This window comes from Gadus chalcogrammus, chromosome 23 (assembly GCF_026213295.1).
Source record: "Gadus chalcogrammus isolate NIFS_2021 chromosome 23, NIFS_Gcha_1.0, whole genome shotgun sequence".
Lineage (NCBI taxonomy): Eukaryota > Metazoa > Chordata > Actinopteri > Gadiformes > Gadidae > Gadus > Gadus chalcogrammus.
The window spans coordinates 20,771,225-20,789,516 of NC_079434.1; the positions used below are offsets into that span (position 1 = coordinate 20,771,225).

Below are 18,292 nucleotides of genomic sequence, written 5' to 3' on the forward strand. Positions count from 1 at the left end.
TCCCTGTATTTGTCCTTTCTGCATCCCTTTTGTCATGGTCATTCTCCTCCTCAGTCTATCCTGTCTCCTCTTCTCCAGATTGCTCCTTCTCTTCCCTCCTCTCCTCTCCTCTTCCCTCGTCCACTGGTGCCGCCTCCTCTCCTTCCCTCAGATGGTAACGTCTGGCAGTCTTGGGCGAGGCATTTTTCCAAATCGCAGGTCACAGATGCTGTGAAGAGCAGGGTTAGGATACTTGTCACCCACAGAAGACGATCCACAGTGCGATGACCCCAATCCAAGCAGGGAACTAGGGGCTTCATGGCTCAAGATGCCTACAGGTAACGGGGGGCGTGGTCGGAACCCAATCGCTAGGCCCCAACCGGCAAGAGACGTCTCCTCTCCCTGGAGCTCACTGGAGCGATGCATCAGAGAACCCCCCCCATCTAAAACATTTATCAACAACCAGAGATCCTCTTCCATCACGGAAAGTGTGGAGCGCTTCGGTTACCAGACAGACGACCAGAGATAGTCAGGAGATAAACGTACCTATTAACACCTTAATCAGACCCAACTTTTAATTCTAAGCCTCCTATGCAATCATAAGCTTGAAATACATTTGAGGAAAAAGAACAACACTATTTCTAGAACACCGAGAGCTTTAGTATGAGCAAACACCAACAAAGTTTAGACTGTCAACAGATAGCTAGAGACAAACTGAACACGTATCATACAACGACCAGACCGGATGAGACCCCACTTACTGTCTGTGTGTTCTGTACAGAACGGGCCGATCGGTCAGCGGGCATCCAGACGAGAGGGGACCGGCTCGAAGGACGCTGACATGGAGCAGAGAGGACGGAGCTGTGACACGGGATCACGGGGAAAAGTCAGCGACACCGGAGCGCACCGCGAGAGGCCTGCATTATTTAACACCACCAGCCAGGCGCACGGCACGGCGCTACGCGTATGGTCATATTTCAGTTACCGCGCACACTGGTAGAGAGAGGTAAGTGTGCGCGTGCGTGCGTGTGTGTGTTTTTGAGGACATTGTAGGCCGAGGCTCCAGTTGGGTACATCTCATAGTTATCTGCTCGACATTGGCGACTGTGGGATCTCACCAGGTGTGTGTGGACTGGCATACCCATTGGCTCTTCTCACACGCACACACACACACACACACACACACCTCGTTTTTTTTTTTTATTGGAGATAATGTCCAAAAAGCATTTAATAATAAAGATGTTGTTGGTTTGGGTTTAAACCGTGTCATCGTCTTCTAACCTACAGATGAAGGAGTAAGTCTCTGAGATTCACCGCTCAAAGCCGGGTCAGGGGGCCGCTGCTGGCGGCCAGACGGCCCAAGGTGGAGCATTCCTCTCGGAGCGCCTTGAGGGCAGCAGATGGTGGAGCGGAACGGCGTCCAGACAGTCACGTCTGTCTGCGATCAGAGCCGCTTGCATAATACGCACAGGCCTAATGCCTTCAGCACGGGACATGAAGGCTATAGATGTGCACCAATAGAAAACGATATTATCGTAGGTCTATGTGGATTGACTGAAGTTATTTATGTCTGCAAAGAAAACTATGGACAACTATGGAATACTGTCCCAAGAACTTCACCATATGCGCGCCAACTTTCCACTCGTCTAGTCAACACTTTCACGTCTAGTCGCATCCATTTTGAATATAGTATTTTACTACCTAGTCCAACTACCAGACTCGCTTCTGCATGACCTCTGCATGCAGCTTGTGAGCATTAACTTTTCATTACATTGATAGAATAGGGCAAGAAGGCTCACCTTCGAACGCCTATTAGCGCCATCTACTGGACGTCCAGGGCAGTGCGTCGGGATCTCGGGAATGGCCCAATTCAAAACAAGGATTGGTTCTCTTCCCAAACTCAAAACGTACATGCCATTTACAACAAGCTGCCTCTGCCATTTTCCAAGATTCTTATTTATTGTAATGCATGCATTTTACAGCAAGACACATTGACAAGAGTCAATAAATCAAGTAGGTGTTGTAGGTAAAATTAACGCAGGTAATAATTTCCAATTTACACATTATTTTCGATCTCCAACTTAACATGGTTCCTAAAAGGTCTAAGAAACTGCTGCCAAAACTTAGCTGATTCGGTATCAAGAAGGGCCATTATAAATGTAACAGATTTTAGGGTTAAACGAACATCGTTGCGCTGAAACAAAACGCTGTACAACAGAGGGTTTTTTTTCCGGCCTTTATTTGGGGGAATAAAGTTCACTTTGACCCCCAGAACCGCCGTTCCCAAGCCTCCCTCCAGAACACCGTCAGTCTCTGTGGTCAGCAGGTGGTGTGAGCCCTGGCTGGATGGATGGGGGCCCCACAGGGGCTGAAGCCACCCAGGGACGGGGCCCTACTCGTCAGCCTCCGACTCGTCGTCCTCCTGGCTGATCTGGAAGTAGCGCAGCTCGTACGTCTCCTTGTCCGACGCCACCACCCTCAGCCAATCACGCAGGTTGTTCTTCTTCAGGTACTTCTTGGTGAGGTACTTCAGGTATCTGGCAGATGATGAGGAAGAGGAGGATGGCAATGGTTACGATCAGTTGCTTTATCGTCCATTAATAGACTTGAGTATATACTTCAATACGGACTAGCAATCGACAGTGAATAAGATGCCTGTGGCACTACTATTCTCCACAAAAACTATCATTTCCTAATAGTTTACATCAGGGGTGTAATCTGTCATTTATTCATCCCTGATGTTGCAACACATCTCACATATCAAATGGTTAAGGGGTGACGCTATGCCAGCGGGTGTGTTTGTGTGATTAGCCTTTAGAAGAAATCTGCCCTTTCCAGTGTTTTAGTGACAACACAAGTGGCCCGGTCCAGCTGGACGTACGCTGGATGGATCATTCTGCCAGCCTTCCCAGTGGACCGTAGCACATGTTGCTCATCTCTTTCAGTCTACATCTACGTGGTCAGGCCCACTAGTGACATCACCAAAACAGAAGAGGGGGCCGATTCTTCAAACTGCTTGTATTGGCTACCCCGCTCACGCCTGGTGGCATAACATCTCATCAGGAAGCCTTTCCCCGACCTGCGGATCTTCCCCGGACCCCTGGACCTCACCTCTTGGAGAACTGCTTGTCCGACGCGACGTTGATCTTGTTCTTCATGCGGCCGACCTGGACGGCGGTGCCAAGGTTACCGGTCTTCCCGTTGACCTTGATCCTCTCTTTGAGGAAGGTCTCCTATTGGAGAGAGCACAATGACGCACTAGGGAAGGTAACCCTAGTCTTTGTGGTCTACTAGGGAAGGTCACCCTAGTCCATGAACAGCGTTAGACACGTCACACAACACTTGTATGCATCATTATGTTTTGTGTGGTTCATTTTGTATGCTAGTGTTGTGCTTTTTCGGGGGCTTGTTTTAGACACGTACAAAGTTGGCCGAGTCCAGGATGCCGTCTTCCACCGGGTGGGTGAGGTCCAACGTAAACTTCCAGGAAGCTCCTTTTTTGGACTTCTTCAGGAAGAGATGCTTCTTGGGCTTGATGATCTGCAACATGAACACGTGAATGAGACAGGCTGGTGACCGCTGCACATATGGACATGTTTAGCTGTTTAACTAAGAGTTAAGGATTATGTTTAAAATTTAGCATCAGCATCGTCACACACAAAAGCCTAATTTCTAATCACAAATAAAACGAACCCAGGAGACTGCAGATCACTCAATTGCCAATGCTACGCACACGAAAACTAAATTAACTGTATTTTAACTGATTTGACAACAATATTTAGCAATTAGAAAATAAAAACGGAAATGTCATAAAAAAAAAATCACATAACGTTATTAAATGTAGCATCTACATAGCCTACAAAGCGTTCCTTTGACTTAATATAGCAATTATTTCTAAGTTAATCAAAGAGCATTCAGGAAAATAATTTATATGGGACAGTTTGTTAAACATGACAATGTCAAAATAACCCGGGACTTAGGGCTAGCCACATTAGCTAGGGGACCATATAGGGTTCACATACTAGGGACACGTGTCGATGTCGAGTTAAATCTACCGACTAAAACATTGCGTAGTCGAAGGGAAAAGTCGATACATTTGATCGTTGCTTTGATATCAATCAGACGTGTCGGTAAATTGTGTTTTTCCCTCAAGAAAACACAATTTTAGAGACTCGTGGTACATACCGGTGCCATGTCGAGGGCTGGGCGACGGGGAAGAGAGCGACGGAACCGGAAGTTTCACCTAAGAGGACATACGTCACCGGAACGTGCCTCGACGAATGCGGAAGCCGTGGATGACGGCAGAGCCATGCATGATTGATGCAACGTGGTTTCATTAGTTTAATTTCATTCAACTTTAGCATGACAAGACGCCGCTTTTTTTCAGTGATGAAATCGACTTAGCGGTAATCCTTTCTAAAAGAGTGGTAATCACTCTTTTAATGTATATTAATCAAGACTTTATCAAGCTCCCATTTATCAAATAAAGCAATGGGTCTGTGGCGCCTGATGCATAGAAACACATTAGCTTTAAGACGAAGGCAAATTACAGAAGTCGCATCGAGTCAAACGATGCGTCAGAATTTGGCCTTCGACCTAGCGCCAGTGACTGGGCTGCAGGAATGTGCACACACCCTGTTCATGTCCCAACAACTCATTAGGGGCCTACGATTCAAAAGGTGTTGAAATGAGCCAGTGTTGGTCCCTCGAGTAATCCAGGCCAATCAGCAGGCAATCCAGGTTATTCCAGTAGTACACATACGAGAAGAGGTTAGCTAAATCTGCATGTATGCTTTAATGTGCATTTCATATGCTTATAATACACGTTAGCCTTTGTTAAAATTGGAGTGTATCTATGTTTAAATCGCAGAATCCTAAACATGGGCCTTCAGGTAATATAAACATTTCAAGCGAAAGGACCTTTGTGTGTACCTTTATATTAACTAATTCAGGTCGAGTAACAGTTATACATTTTTCTTTTTGTGAAAAAAAAGACTCCAAAGCATTTATTTTTCTTCATCCATTTAATTGTTTGCCATTTCCTGTGAGCTGACAAAGGCCTCGAGTGAACAAAATAAGTTTGCAACTCAACACACACACCACCCCCCCTCCCTTCATCCCTCCCCCACTGTCCCGACTCCCTGATTGTGACCCTCATGCACTCAGACCCCCCTCCCCACACCATCCCAGAGGAACATTCGCACCGAAGACCCGTAGTGTGTTGGGCCGAGGGGGGGGGGGATGACAAGGACAGGCCGAGGTCAACACCCGGTAGCCAAGAGGTAAGTTCACAGGCCCCTGCAAAAACACTGACCGACCAGAGTGGGGAGGTCTGACAGAATTAAAAAAAAAAAATCACTGAAGCTTGTTTCTGTTTTGTCAGGAAGTACGTTTTGTTAGTTTTTTTTTTCAGCGCTTTGGAAAGCTTGGATGACCCTGGAGGGCCGGTTTAGTGCCAGTGGTTGGCCTTCCCGGTGTTAGGTGGTTCTTCGTCGAGAGCAGAACCCTCGGGAGAGAGGGTGTTGGGCCATGCTGCGAAGCAGAGGGGTGGCAGGCTGGAAGGGGGGACCTCAGGTTTCAGTCATGTACTCGGGCTCTTCTCCTCACCAGTGTCGTCTCTTCCTAAGCAGGCGAGCTGTCGCCCCCCCTCCAACCCCAACGAAAAGGCAAGACACCACCCGCTACATTTGAATATATATATAAAACATGTATAGTATATATATATAAAAACTAAAAGCCGGTTCCTGTCGTCACCGAGACGTCCGGGGACGCGAGGGGTGAGACCGAAGTTTCAGAAGGTCACGACAAACAGCGAGGAGCGACCGATGAAAATGGTTTTCCAAGACACTTTATGAAGGAGCACGTATTAAACAAAACCCGGGCGGTCGGCTGGGTCCGCCCGGGACGGCTGCAGTAATACATGGGGAGGAAAAAAAAGAAAGAAAACCCTTAAAGAAATGAGCAATTATAACGGACGAGTGAGGTTGGGAGACTGTCCGAAGGTGGGTACTTTGATGACCTAATGACCTATGAGAATGCAGGAGACTAGATGTGGGTGGGACTTGTCGACCAGGACAGCAAAGACGTCGTGACTTCTTATTTACTGGACAGGGCTTTAACGGAGACGGCACACTCCTCACCCATGGCGCTGAGAACGGTGACCTGGGGGGGGGGGGGGGGGGGGGGAAACGATCCAATTACAAATGGCTTCCTGATAAAGAACATTTCTAAATAAGACCAAGAACATCGATCTTCACGGGGACCATTTCAAATGTGACTACTGGACTACCACAAACCTAAGACGCATTGGATTTATTAAAGTCTTTTCTAATCGAACATCGCCATGGTAGCGCTACGCTGCTGTACGTATCACTTTCAGTTTAGATGTCCCGATATTCCTCTGGAGCAGAAATGATCGTTGTAGAATGTTTACGATGTTGACTACTTTAGTCTAAATAATAAGCGTCAGTCAGAGCTTTGGTTTGGACTATTTAATCATTTGTCCTGCTGCCAAACTTTACCAAAATACATAAACACTTACATCTTGGTAAGGATTATTTGTTTAATGTTTGCTTGACAAGTAACTGGATATTTATAGGAGAAATCCGTTGTCAAATGGATCTGGGATATGTTTAGAATGATAATGAGTTGGAATGTTCGTTTGTACAGATTGTTTATTAAAAAGGACATTTTATACACACAATACCATCAGTAGTTCACCCGTCAACACCATCTTGTTTTAAAGACTCGATAAGTAGATTGACGAACACAGAGATTGTGACATCCGTCCACAGCACGCAAGCTCCGTGTTCGTCAATCTACGTATCGAGTCTTAAAAACAAGATGGCGTCGACGGGTGAACCACTGATTGTGTATAAAATGTCCTTTTTAATAAACAATCAGAAAACGTACAAATGTATCAATGCCTCGTTTTATACGTTAAGACGCTTACTATACTACCAAAGAAGTGTCGGGCTACTTCTAGCCTTTTAAGTAGTTTAAAATAACGATTTAGTTTTTACCATAACACATGCCCCTATCGTTCCAAGTTTATATAGTTTGGTAGAATCGGCTCAAAACAGCCAACTGAAGAATGGGTCTATATGTGCTCTTTTTTGCTCCAAAACGAACATTCCAACTCGTCATCATACCAAACATATCACAAGTCCTTTTTTACACCGGATTTCTCCTTTAAGCCGAAAAACACGCTTTCCGGTCGAGTTCTGTGGAGCTCTGGTTGAGAGCACAACCGACAGGACCCAAACGAAACGCAGCACAACTCACCAAGAAATCATCACTGTTTTCAAACTTGGCCTGGATCTCCTTGCCCAGGTCACCCTCTGGCAGACGCAGGTCCTCCCGCAGGTCTCCGTTCTCGAACATCAGGGACATGAAGCCGTCGGTGATGTTCAGCAACTGGGGAGGGAAGCGGCTCACCTTAGATCAGCAGCCAATGCCAGTACCCGCGTTCTAAGTTCTGGCATCAGTTTTTCAGAACTATTTTTCAGGTAGACCCCCGTTACAGTGGCAGCTAATCCAACCAGTTTCGTTACAGTTCTAGCCTTCATCCATAAAGTAGTATTAATGCAAATACCAGTCCACATCGACAGCATCTTAAGCCCCTCCTTAAGGATGGAGCTTCAAAGCGCCTTCAGGTTTAAGAGGCCATGGATTAAGAGGCTTGTGCTGATGTGCTAAAGCAGATCATCACAGGCCCATTTCGTGATAAGATGCTCATTATTGAGCCAGTGTTTTAGTTAAGCCTTTTTTTTTTAAGGTGGCAAAGTGTCCCAATTGGCAGTTTGTTCCACGAACATCCCAACTGTACCGACAGCGGTATATATTGTCGTTTCTCTTTCTTCTCACCAATGTGCTTATTGTAAGTCGCTTTGGATAAAGGCGTCTGCTTAACGCCCTGAATTGAACGTGTAGATTCTGCGACAGCCCAGCAGAGCGGCTGGGCCCGGGGGTCGTTACAGGGAACACAAACCCACCTGCCACTCTGTCCTCTTGATGTGGGGAACGTCAACGTTGTGGGTGGAGGGGCACATGTCCTCGTACTTCTTGTTGGAGAAGATGTCAATGCCGGTCAGGTTGACCTACGGCACAAAGTGACGGAAAAATAAAACAGTATTAATGTAATAATTGATTACATTTTTACACTTTATAATTGATATTGTATATACCATCTGTTTTGTTTGCCCCGTTTACCTTTACTCTAGCGTTTACTTTAGCGTCTATTTTCGTTTGCATTAATACTGCCGGGCGGTTGTAACAAAGGATTTTTCCCTCCAGGGGATTATTAAAGTTGATATCTATCCATTTTACTTCCACCAAATACAATTTTAGACTTCGCCCGCACTAGAAAAACAAACTATTACTTCAAGTTCATTAGCAGAAAACTGATAAAAGATGTTGACTGGTTCGGGATTGCGAATTTACATCTTTAGGGGTGTTTCACAACCCCCCCCCCCCCCCCCCCCCCACAAAAAAAAAGGTCAAAGTCCCCATCCACTGTACCTTGGCATGTCCGTGCTTGCCAGTCTTGGAGGTCGACATCTCCACGATCTTACAGGGATGTCCCTTCATGACCACGTAGCCGTTCTTGCGCAGAGCGGAGCACTGGATGGGGAAGGTGTTGGAGGCGCCGGAATCAGCAGCATCGAAGTTATCTATTTCTGCCATGGTGCGTTGGACAAGGGGGCTGGAGGGCAATGGGGTAAAACACAGACGTTACATTTAACCACGACATGGTCATTCAGTGTATTTTATGATTTGTTTCAGCCTGAACACACAAAGGAACGTGTTGGCTGAGATAAGGAGATCCTTCCCGACCATGGGCATAGACTAAAAAGATAGACGTATCGCAGGTGATATCACACATCGGTTAACACACAACCGCTATGAAGCAGTAGATTTAGTGTTAAGGGCACCGCGGACATTGCTTACGACTTTTGCAACCAGCAGCGGAAACGATCACAAACAATCAAGTTTAGATCATGAGTCTACCCACCACTGCGCATGCCCACAGACTAGAGGACTGAGGCGCAGATAACAGATCTGGGAGAAGTTACTGGCAGGTAACGGGCAGTTTAACAATACTGAATGCGTGGCAACATTTCAATAAATCGCTGGGGGTTAGAGAAGGGTGTGTTTTACTGAGGCCAGCAGGATCTTCACTGGAACTATTCCCTAAACATCGATCCCTGAGATCAGCACTACGACGTGACCCTTAAGGGATCCGCTTACTTTAACACACATAACGGGGGACTGGGAATGTGCAGAATGTCAACAGTTCGCATACGAAGAACAGTAGGGGTCCACCGTAAAAGACCTTAGTGCACAGGTCACTTCCAGGGATCTGTTCTACAGTGGACACACGACAAGTGCATCTGATGATTGGTCTGGGCTATACGGCGCGACTCAGTCCGTAGCGAACACGCCATAAGAGCCAATGATGCATAAACGACCCCGACTCTCGGCCACGAAACAACTCATGTAGTCGTTTGTGTGACCTTATGCGTTATTTGACCCGTCACCTCGCTGCATCGTTAGTAAACGTGGACCGGCCATTCGGCTGGAAATAGCCCTGATCAGGAGAGGGGCCAGCAACCCACAGGGGCCGCACCAAGACCTCTCCCCAGGTCCCCGCCCCGGGACCTCACGGGGCCCATGTGGCTGTCACACAATACACGCTGAATAATTCACATGCCTGACAAACACGGCTTTACATTGGGCCGGGCGGAAAGCCCGATGTAACGCCCGGTGACTCGGGAACGGCTTTACAAATTCGGGCAACGTAAAGGCGAAAAGTGACCTAATCACGGCGCTTGATATCGTGACGCCGCACGCCTCCATGTAGCAACCGGCTACATAGCATTGTGATGCGTTTACGTACGGGACGATCTACCACCAGTGGGTAAACCCGGGTCTGTGCCCGGGGCTCGGCGCGGGTTTACCGACCCGAGTCCCGGGGAGCATGACGAGCAACTTCGTCCGCGTGCGCGGAAGGCCTCGCGCCGCCTCGATTAAAACAAGGAACGGGCGAAAACGGAGCGAAAACACGGGATCCACACCCCGACCAACGCTTCAAATCTACGGGGATATAGCAGCACACGAATAAACTCTTTCCGGACGCGTTATCCCGAATGAGAGCGGTTTGGTTAGCGACGCGTTTTCGTTGAAATGTGTCGTGTGTTTCTCTTTTAAAAGTGCGTTAACTTCTCGATCTATGCCCATAGACGGAAACACGCGCCATGCCACACTTACCTTCCAGAAAAGAGGACAGAGCGCAGGCGCGACCAACTTTACTGCAGCATCCGCGGGGCGGAAAGGGGCGTTTTGAGCTTCCGGTCAGACATCAACAGAAAGGGTTGCCAGGTTTGATGAACAACATGCAACCGATTTGGGTTTAAATATACTAGTGTAGAAAAGAAAGGGAGATTATTGATGAAATTTAAGATCAAAATGTGCGTCAGAACAGATGCATCTCTCTTTTTTTTTTTTTTTTTACACAGATATGATTCAGTTAAACTATTATAGTTAAAATCTTTACCAAAACGACATGGTATGTTTTCCATGGCAGACAGGCTGGATTGGTAATTAAAAGGTTAAGATGAACTTTTAAATAACCCAACCCTGCCTGTTGACAGTTGAAAATTAAGGTAGAGTCACACCTTTGATAACTTGCCAATATTGGGCAGGACGGTCCAAGGTACATAAGAAATCATTATGAAATTGTTAGTGACAATCTGGCCACATAAGAAAATGTGCTCCAATTAAGCAGACAATTTACAATAAATGCAAATACACATAAAACAGTTATATGTTGGCATTTTTTGGTCAGGCAAAGTATGGCCAGCAACCTACTTACAGATCCTACTTAGTAACAGTAAAACTCTGGCCTGCTCTCCTTATTTGGTTATTGATTATATCTATTCTGTTTATTCTTTCTCTGGCAATAACCTTTTCCCCTAAGAAACACATGGCCATGCGGAATTCAGCACCACCGCGATAAGTGACAGTGTTTAACATTTCAGCACCTAGGTTAGCTCCCCGTACCTGAGGGGAGCTATAGTATAGCTCCCTGGAGACTCCCCCCTCTCCTCCATATCCCGGGGCAGTTGAACCTGACTGGACCTGATTATAATGCAAGGCCAAGCCGCTGTTGAAGGGAGCTTAGGTTCAGCAGCAGCAGCAGCATGTTGTGTAGACACACCTCAATTCCTGCATTCTGGTACAATTTTATGTGCAGACTTCTGCTTTATTTATGTTAAGGATAACACAAAATTCAGGCACTATATGGCAATTCCAAATATGTTGGATAAAATGCAGTTAGGCTCTCAGGAATGATTAATTGATTTCAATATTTATGATTCGGTCGATCAATTAAAATGTGCATATGGGATATACTCACGTCAAAAATAAATATTAGATAGTCTATGTTTGTGTGAGAGAGGGTGAGTGAGTCTATTTTTCAAAATAAAAGTCCCCTGCTCTTATGTTTTTATTAGGGGGGGGGGGGGAGAGACACATGCATGTTTTCTAAATATTTATGGGGACGTACCCCTGCATAATCACGTTAACACACACACACGCGCACACGCACATCGGTCTTGTACATAAAAAAAACGGAATACCAATAATACCACAATAAAAACATTGTATTTATTTCATCATTATCATCATCATTACATTTGTTTTTAGAAATTATTATAGATTTTTTTCTTTATGCTGTAGAAAGACAACTAAGATTTCTCATGAATTATTTTTTTGTCTTTCTGTAAAATGAATGCTGATATAGCTAAAATGCCTTTACATATATATATTTAAATCTGTGGTCCCAGAACGTTGCCTGCCTTCTCCGTAAAACACTTAACTGTGCTTCTTTCCATCTGCCTGATATCCACTATTATCTAGTCCACCATAAAGGGCTTCCACCATCCCACTGAACCAATGCGCTTGTGGGCATGGAGGTACAGGCCAACGAAACCAGGGACTGGGTTCGATTCACTTAACAGAAATGTTTAACAATAAACTCTCAAATGTGTGTCAAAAATAAAAAGTTAGTACTAAACAGTCATCGGGTAAAACATTGAGAACATATTGTACGTGCTTACTCAGTGTACTTGCTTGAAACATTCCAATGTAAATAAGTATGGAATAATATGGAACCTTTTCTTGTACGCATTGGTTGAGTACCTTGTGCAAACATGTTCAGAATTGTTGCTATGCCTTTATTTAAAATTGTAAATCTACTACCTCCCAAACTCTAAAATGATGAACACAAATAATATCATATAAGCCTGGGTTGTAGGGTAAAGTAAAGTAGTTTTTTTGGACTTTTGTATATATTCCAGTTGGTTCCTTTCTTCATACTAAAAAAGCAACAAAAAAAAACTTTTAGAAACAATGTATAATTTTAAATCGTTAAAACGTGACATTAGAAACACCACTGGGGGAAATCTTTATCAGTCCGAGTACTACAGTTTAAAACATTTATTTGTTGCCTAATTAAGTATGGAATTGCCTTGCAACAAAGGTCAGAGAATCAAACGTTGAAGCGCTAAGCTAGGACATGCTAGCGATTTTCGACAGTTTCTTTGCCACATCCAAAATCTGTATTCAAACCTCAAAACAGCCTGTCGGCATTTTAGGAAGATATTTTTATCTCCCATTTGATTTTCCCATTTGTCAGTCTAGGCAGTGGAACCGTTGTCCCTTAGTCGGGCAAAGAATTACATCACACTGGTCCAAGCTCCTCCTTATTCTACTCGACGACTAGACAACCCAGCATACTAGCATCGAGCTAAACCACTTAGTGACATGAACAACACACACAGGCGATGTACATCACGCCTGAATGTCAGTAACTAAGGACAAAACAACAGATCCTTAACTACGTTTTAGTTTAGCAATCTGCGCAAGTCTGTAGAAGGGAAGAGAATGTTGGATCTTTCCCGACAACTACTCTGACATAATCTGCAATGTCAGATTGCGCAGTTGATTGGGGTCCTTCACAGTATAAATGTGTATTTATACAAGTGCAATATACACAGGAAAGTGGAAGTTTTAAGTGGTTGGGGGGAGATGCGCGAGGAACTGCCACAGATTGGAAACTGGGCCAAATTCTTTTTGGCAAAACTGTTGCTCTGGTTTGAGTTCTGTGTGTGTGTAGGTGTGTGTGTGTGTGTGTGTGTGCGTGTGCGTGTGCGTGTGTGCGTGTGTGTGTGTGTGTGTGTGTGTGTGTGTGTGTGTGTGTGTGTGTGTGTGTGTGAGAAAGAGAGAGCAACATTACAATATCTACACACTTTTTTGTTCTCCAGGTTACACTGTTATAAGGACTAAGTGACTCTATCTCTGTCTTTTGTGATGCCATCTTCTTGTCTTGGTAGAATTTAATGTTAGATATTTCAAAAAGAAAATGGTAAAAAAGGTACAAAAGATTTTATTAAAAATTCAAGCTTTGTGATGCATCACTTGTGTACCTATGGATCCAAAAAAAATTGGAGTTAAGATCTTGGGATCTGCGTTAAGAGAAGTATGATTTGCTTCTTTTCTTTTTTTTGATATGTCAAAGTCCCTACAGCAAGAAATAGCATCTTAAATCAAGAATGAGGAGTTTTGGAAAAAGGAACTCCTGTACTTTTCAGACGCAAAGAGCGCATGGGATTCTCTGTGTACTTGCAGAAAACAAAGTAAATGTGAGTAAGGAAGAAAGGTGCACTACATTGATAATGGTAATGTACTAAGCAATCGTTTTGTTTGTTAATCTGTGATCCAAGCAAGAGAAGCTTGCTTGACGTTAATTGTTCTGTAATTTGCCATCTTTTCCCCATAGATCTAATTTGTCGACAGTGGGAATAGAAATGCATTAAAATCGGACAGACATCGACGGATGAACATTTTGCTGTTCTCCCGCTACAACAGCGACGTTTCTTTTTTAAATCGGGGCCGACCGGAACGTTTGTCCCCACAACAATATTGATTCCAACCGTCACACGAAGATGTGAACGTCGTTTGAAAACCCAATCGGAGAGACCACCCATGTTAGCCAGACCATGCCCATATTCGGTGTGTTGATTATTTTATCCTGTGCTTAATCATAGAGGGAGAGAGAGCGAGAGAGCGAGAGAGAGAGCAATACACTGATTTAAACAGCACAGAGCGGTAGTAGTACCATCGACCGCGCCATCTCGGACCTACGCTACAGAGAAAACTACTTCCGTGCTCAAGGTGAGCAACAAACCACAAGGCTACTTAACATGTAGTTAGTCTGCTTTCCGGTTGACATTGAACGGTGTCCGGCGACCCAGAAACACCCGGGAGAACATCCGAGATGAATCAGCATCCGCCGTACAAAAAGGTCCAGAGGAAGAGGACCCGGAGTCCCGGTAGTCAGCGGGGGCAGCCGTACCTTACGTTGAGTAGCCGCCCCCCTCCCCCATGGATGGAGGGCGTGGTTTCAGGGATGGGGAGGGTGGGGGTATATTCATTGAATTAGCTAGAGTAGGAGTGGGTTGTGTCGGGGAGAGGGTTGAACATCTCTAGTAGTCGTTTAACTTTTTTTTTCTGGGGGGGGGGGGGTGGGTGGGGTTGGCTGCTCCGTGTCCCCCTGCATCAGCTCTCCTCTCTGGGTCGAGACGGGTTACCAGTTCATCATGGAGCTCCTGTTCAGCGTCATGAAGAACACCTGGCTACTGCCGCCGGACCGGACCGAAGCGAAGAACACCTGCGGGCGACATCAACACACACGCTGATGAAGAGGATGTACCTCTGATGAAGGTCAAAGATGACTAAAAGCGCAGAGTACAAAACGCACACAGTGGTCCTTACAGATTTTCGTTTTTTTCTTATTTTAGATCATTTCAGTATAAATGTATCCTTCTGTTTCGTTTTGTTTGGGGATGAGTGTAGTGCCTTCCAGACCTTCAGCTTCTAGGTTCTGAAGCTTTTTGATCCCCCTTTTACACTGCTTAACGGGGTGATATTATGCCACCAGGTAGTGTGAGTGTGATTAGCCATTACTATTAAATCTGCCTTTTCCTGTGTTTTAGTGACAACACAAGTGGAAGTGTCCACATAGAAGTATACTCGATAAATCATTCTACCAGCCTACCCAGTGTACTGGAGCAAATGTTGCTCATCCTTCCATCGTACATCTGGATGATGTCCACCAGATGTACAGTTGATGTCACTTAAACACAGGAAGAGCCACCTGGTGGCATAATATCACCCCTTTAACTGTGAAGCATCCTTGAGTGAGATACCTTCCCCTTACCTGCTCCTGTCCTGAATGGCCCGCACCTCAACACACTCACTGCTTGGTGTGTGCGTAAGAGTAATGAACAGTGAAAGGGGAAAACGAGAGCCTGAGGAAGACAGAAACCCGCTCCACACTCACCTTGTCGTTCCTCTCCGACAGGAACTTTAGTCGCTGAGCTCGCTTGTGCATGAAAACTCCGTCGAGGTGCCCCGTCTCCACGGAGCGGATCTCGATGGCCTTCTCTCCCCATCCCATGATCTGGTTGGAGTGGATGTAGGCTGTGACGCACACGTACACACAGACACGCAAACACACACACACATGCAAAACGCACACGCACACGCAAAATGCACACACACACACACACACACACACACACACACACACACACACACACACACACACACACACACACACACACACACACACACACACACACACACAGAGGAGGGATTGCAAAGGAGAGAGATCAGTAGCATAGTGACAGCGGAACCAATCACATCACGGGCCACGCCCCTCACACCTCCTACGGCCACGCCCCTGGGAGGGAATCATTGCAGCAGTTTCTAATCAACCAATCAATCCCGTCTTGGTTTTCACAGGGTCGTCGGGGTCGACCAGTCGCAGGTCAATGTCAAGATTATGAGCAATGGTCGGCTTTTGAGAGGTGCTTCGCTTGGGATATAATCAATCACTGTTGTGACCATAACATCGGCTGGAGAACGATCTTCTGCAGATGTGTTCTTTGATGGACTGGTAGGGGACGTACGCTGAGGAACTCTGCGTTCAGTTGACGGTTGACATTTACAGTAGTGTCCGCTCATGCGTTCTGCCTGGCGCTAGCTTTGTATTGTCCTATTTAAAGCCAGACGCGGCAGGGCTGACTCATTTAAGTGGAGGATCTGTAGCCCATGTGATACATACGGGGGACGGGGGGACGACGACTATCTGCTGTATTCGCTGCCCTCGGACGGCTCGTTTACAGAGTTTCCCTCGGGATAGAATTAAATGGACGCCACCGTGCTGAATGACATGACTGGGGCCTGACCTGTCTGGACGGAAAGAGTTTCCATGTCGACGTGGATGTCTGAAGCGGGGGTGGGGATCTGGAAATGCTTGTGGCATTAAAACTTGTTCTGACAGGGGCCAGCGGTCAGGGCCCTCCCCCAAAATAATAAGTTAAAAAGAAACAATATACAACACATGAAGTGTATCGATCAGGACACAGATTGAACAGACATCAGGACATGGTCCTTATGACAGCTGCTGAAGCGCGGACAGAACTAGCAAATAAGGCCTTTAAGCTTTTTGCACCATCTTCCTAGAGTAACCTACAGAAGCAGCTCAAGCTGCAAGACCCAGTTACTCTCAGTGAGTTTAAAGCTGTTGTAAAGAGTTTGATGTCGGACCCCATTGGAAATTGAAAATGTTTTTAGTCAATGATCTAAATGTATTATTATATTGCACTTAGTATTGAACTTGTATTTTGTCTTGAGTTTTATGATGGAACGGCTGTTACTGCTGTCCATCTTGGCCAGGTCTCTCTTGTAAAATAGATTTTAATCTCAATGAGACTAAACATGGTTAAATAAAGAATATAATAAATATAAAGTGTTGGTGGACCAGGAGAGGGTGTGGGACATTTTGTCCCATGCCTGGCGAGACAGAGCTCCAGACTCAGGCCTGTTTCCCCACCCTGTGGTTTTGGCCGAGTTGAGTGTTTGCTTCCTGTATTCCTCTAGTAACCATGGCATCGCTACAGCAACAACACCGGGAACAATAACCAAACCAGCAGTGGAGGTGATTGCGTGGGAAAGGATTCCACACAGGGATGAAATCCCAACTGTGGTTCCTAGGACTAAAGCCTTGGCTAGAAAGCGTTCTAACATTTGCCATTTTACACCATTGTATCTCATGCAAGTCTTTCCTTCATTTCAGGTTTTCTGTGGTGCATTATGTTATGTCAGACGAGGAAACAGACTACTGACTGCCTCAGAGGCGAGGAGGGAGATCTGAGTTAGAATTGGTACGTGTGATATTTCACACTAAGCACTGAAAACAGTAGCATCAACGGCAATATCTCAGGAGGATTATCCCGGGGGAGCGCAACACAACACAACACAACACAACACAACACAACACAACACAACACGAGGTGTTGGCTGCTGAATCTACAGAGGGTACACTTCTACTGAAAACGTTCACATGGTGTGAAATTGAAACAGGACGGAGAGGCGATTCTGTGACTTGACGGTTTGTATCTGTAGGGTCTACCTGGCCACCTGTCTACCTGATGGCATGCCTGAGCACGACGCCAAAATGCGCCATAATGACAGGTCATCAACCTTCACTGTACGCTTTGGATAAAAAAGTCTGGAAAGGGACTAACAATTAATAATCAAATCAATAAGACACTGGCGAGCGCAAAGCCATAACTGATTACCTCCTATTTAGCTTCATTTTAGTTTGAAATATACTGATGGCTTTATGCATGCAGTGGATGGAAAGAGAAGGAGTTCAACTCTGGCCTCGGCTCAGGAAGAGAACCCTGGCGAGGGGGGGAGGGTAGGGAGGAAAGGAGGGAGGAAGAAGGGAGGTGAAGAACAGTAAGTGAAAGAGAAAGTGAAACTGCAAGCAGGTGGAGGCGTGTCTAAGGAACCGGCCACCTACCGACATCTCTGGAAAACGGAGGTCAGAGGTCAAAGTGAGGTGTGTGTGTGTGTGTGTGGTGTGTATGTGCGGTGTGTGCGCAGTGGGCCGGGGCGCGCGGGGGGGGGGCGGAGTCAAGCGAGCCGACAGGACGGGGGGAGGACGGGGGGGGGGGACGTACCGACGGAGGTGGGCATCTCGCCCCACTGCAGCACCACGTCCTTGGTGATGCGGCCGTAGGTGTTGACGTAGACGCCCTCGTCCTCGTAGCACAGCAGCATCTCCATGCCGTCCGTCTTGGGCAGCACCACGATGGCGTGGGGGGTCACCTGGCTCTGGATCTGCCCGGGGGAGGGGGGGGGGGGGGGGGGGGGGGGGGGGGGGGGGGGGGGGGGGGGA

At 46.2% G+C, this 18,292-nt stretch overlaps 4 protein-coding genes across 4 annotated transcripts in view; all 4 read right to left on the reverse strand.

The window, feature by feature from the left end:
* The window catches only part of slc7a14b (solute carrier family 7 member 14b), an 8,609-nt gene extending 7,719 nt beyond the window's left edge, over window positions 1-890 (reverse strand). Inside the window, exons 1-2 of the mRNA XM_056583972.1 lie at window positions 741-890; window positions 1-208 (exon numbers count right to left, since the gene is read on the reverse strand). The exon at window positions 1-208 is cut by the window's left edge and continues 634 nt beyond it. The gene's annotated coding sequence lies outside the window, so the exon portion shown is untranslated. The remainder of the gene's footprint in view (window positions 209-740) is intronic.
* A 1,020-nt stretch (window positions 891-1,910) lies between these two features.
* On the reverse strand, window positions 1,911-4,275 carry rpl22l1 (ribosomal protein L22-like 1). The gene is made up of 4 exons (XM_056583846.1): window positions 4,165-4,275; window positions 3,403-3,519; window positions 3,091-3,212; window positions 1,911-2,516 (listed from the first exon to the last, which is right to left on the reverse strand). The coding sequence occupies exons 1-4, from the start codon at window positions 4,171-4,173 to the stop codon at window positions 2,372-2,374; spliced, it is 393 nt and encodes a 130-aa protein (XP_056439821.1). The 5' UTR covers window positions 4,174-4,275; the 3' UTR covers window positions 1,911-2,371.
* A 1,095-nt stretch (window positions 4,276-5,370) lies between these two features.
* LOC130376921 (eukaryotic translation initiation factor 5A-1-like) lies at window positions 5,371-8,707 on the reverse strand. The gene is made up of 4 exons (XM_056583845.1): window positions 8,500-8,707; window positions 7,974-8,078; window positions 7,264-7,395; window positions 5,371-6,141 (listed from the first exon to the last, which is right to left on the reverse strand). Exons 1-4 carry the CDS (start codon window positions 8,662-8,664, stop codon window positions 6,076-6,078), a joined length of 468 nt encoding a protein of 155 aa, XP_056439820.1. The 5' UTR covers window positions 8,665-8,707; the 3' UTR covers window positions 5,371-6,075.
* A 5,867-nt stretch (window positions 8,708-14,574) lies between these two features.
* Window positions 14,575-18,238, reverse strand: LOC130376923 (traf2 and NCK-interacting protein kinase-like). Its single transcript, XM_056583847.1, has 3 exons — window positions 18,075-18,238; window positions 15,383-15,522; window positions 14,575-14,710 (listed from the first exon to the last, which is right to left on the reverse strand). The coding sequence occupies exons 1-3, from the start codon at window positions 18,178-18,180 to the stop codon at window positions 14,627-14,629; spliced, it is 330 nt and encodes a 109-aa protein (XP_056439822.1). The 5' UTR covers window positions 18,181-18,238; the 3' UTR covers window positions 14,575-14,626.
* Between the last annotated feature and the right edge of the window lie 54 nt (window positions 18,239-18,292).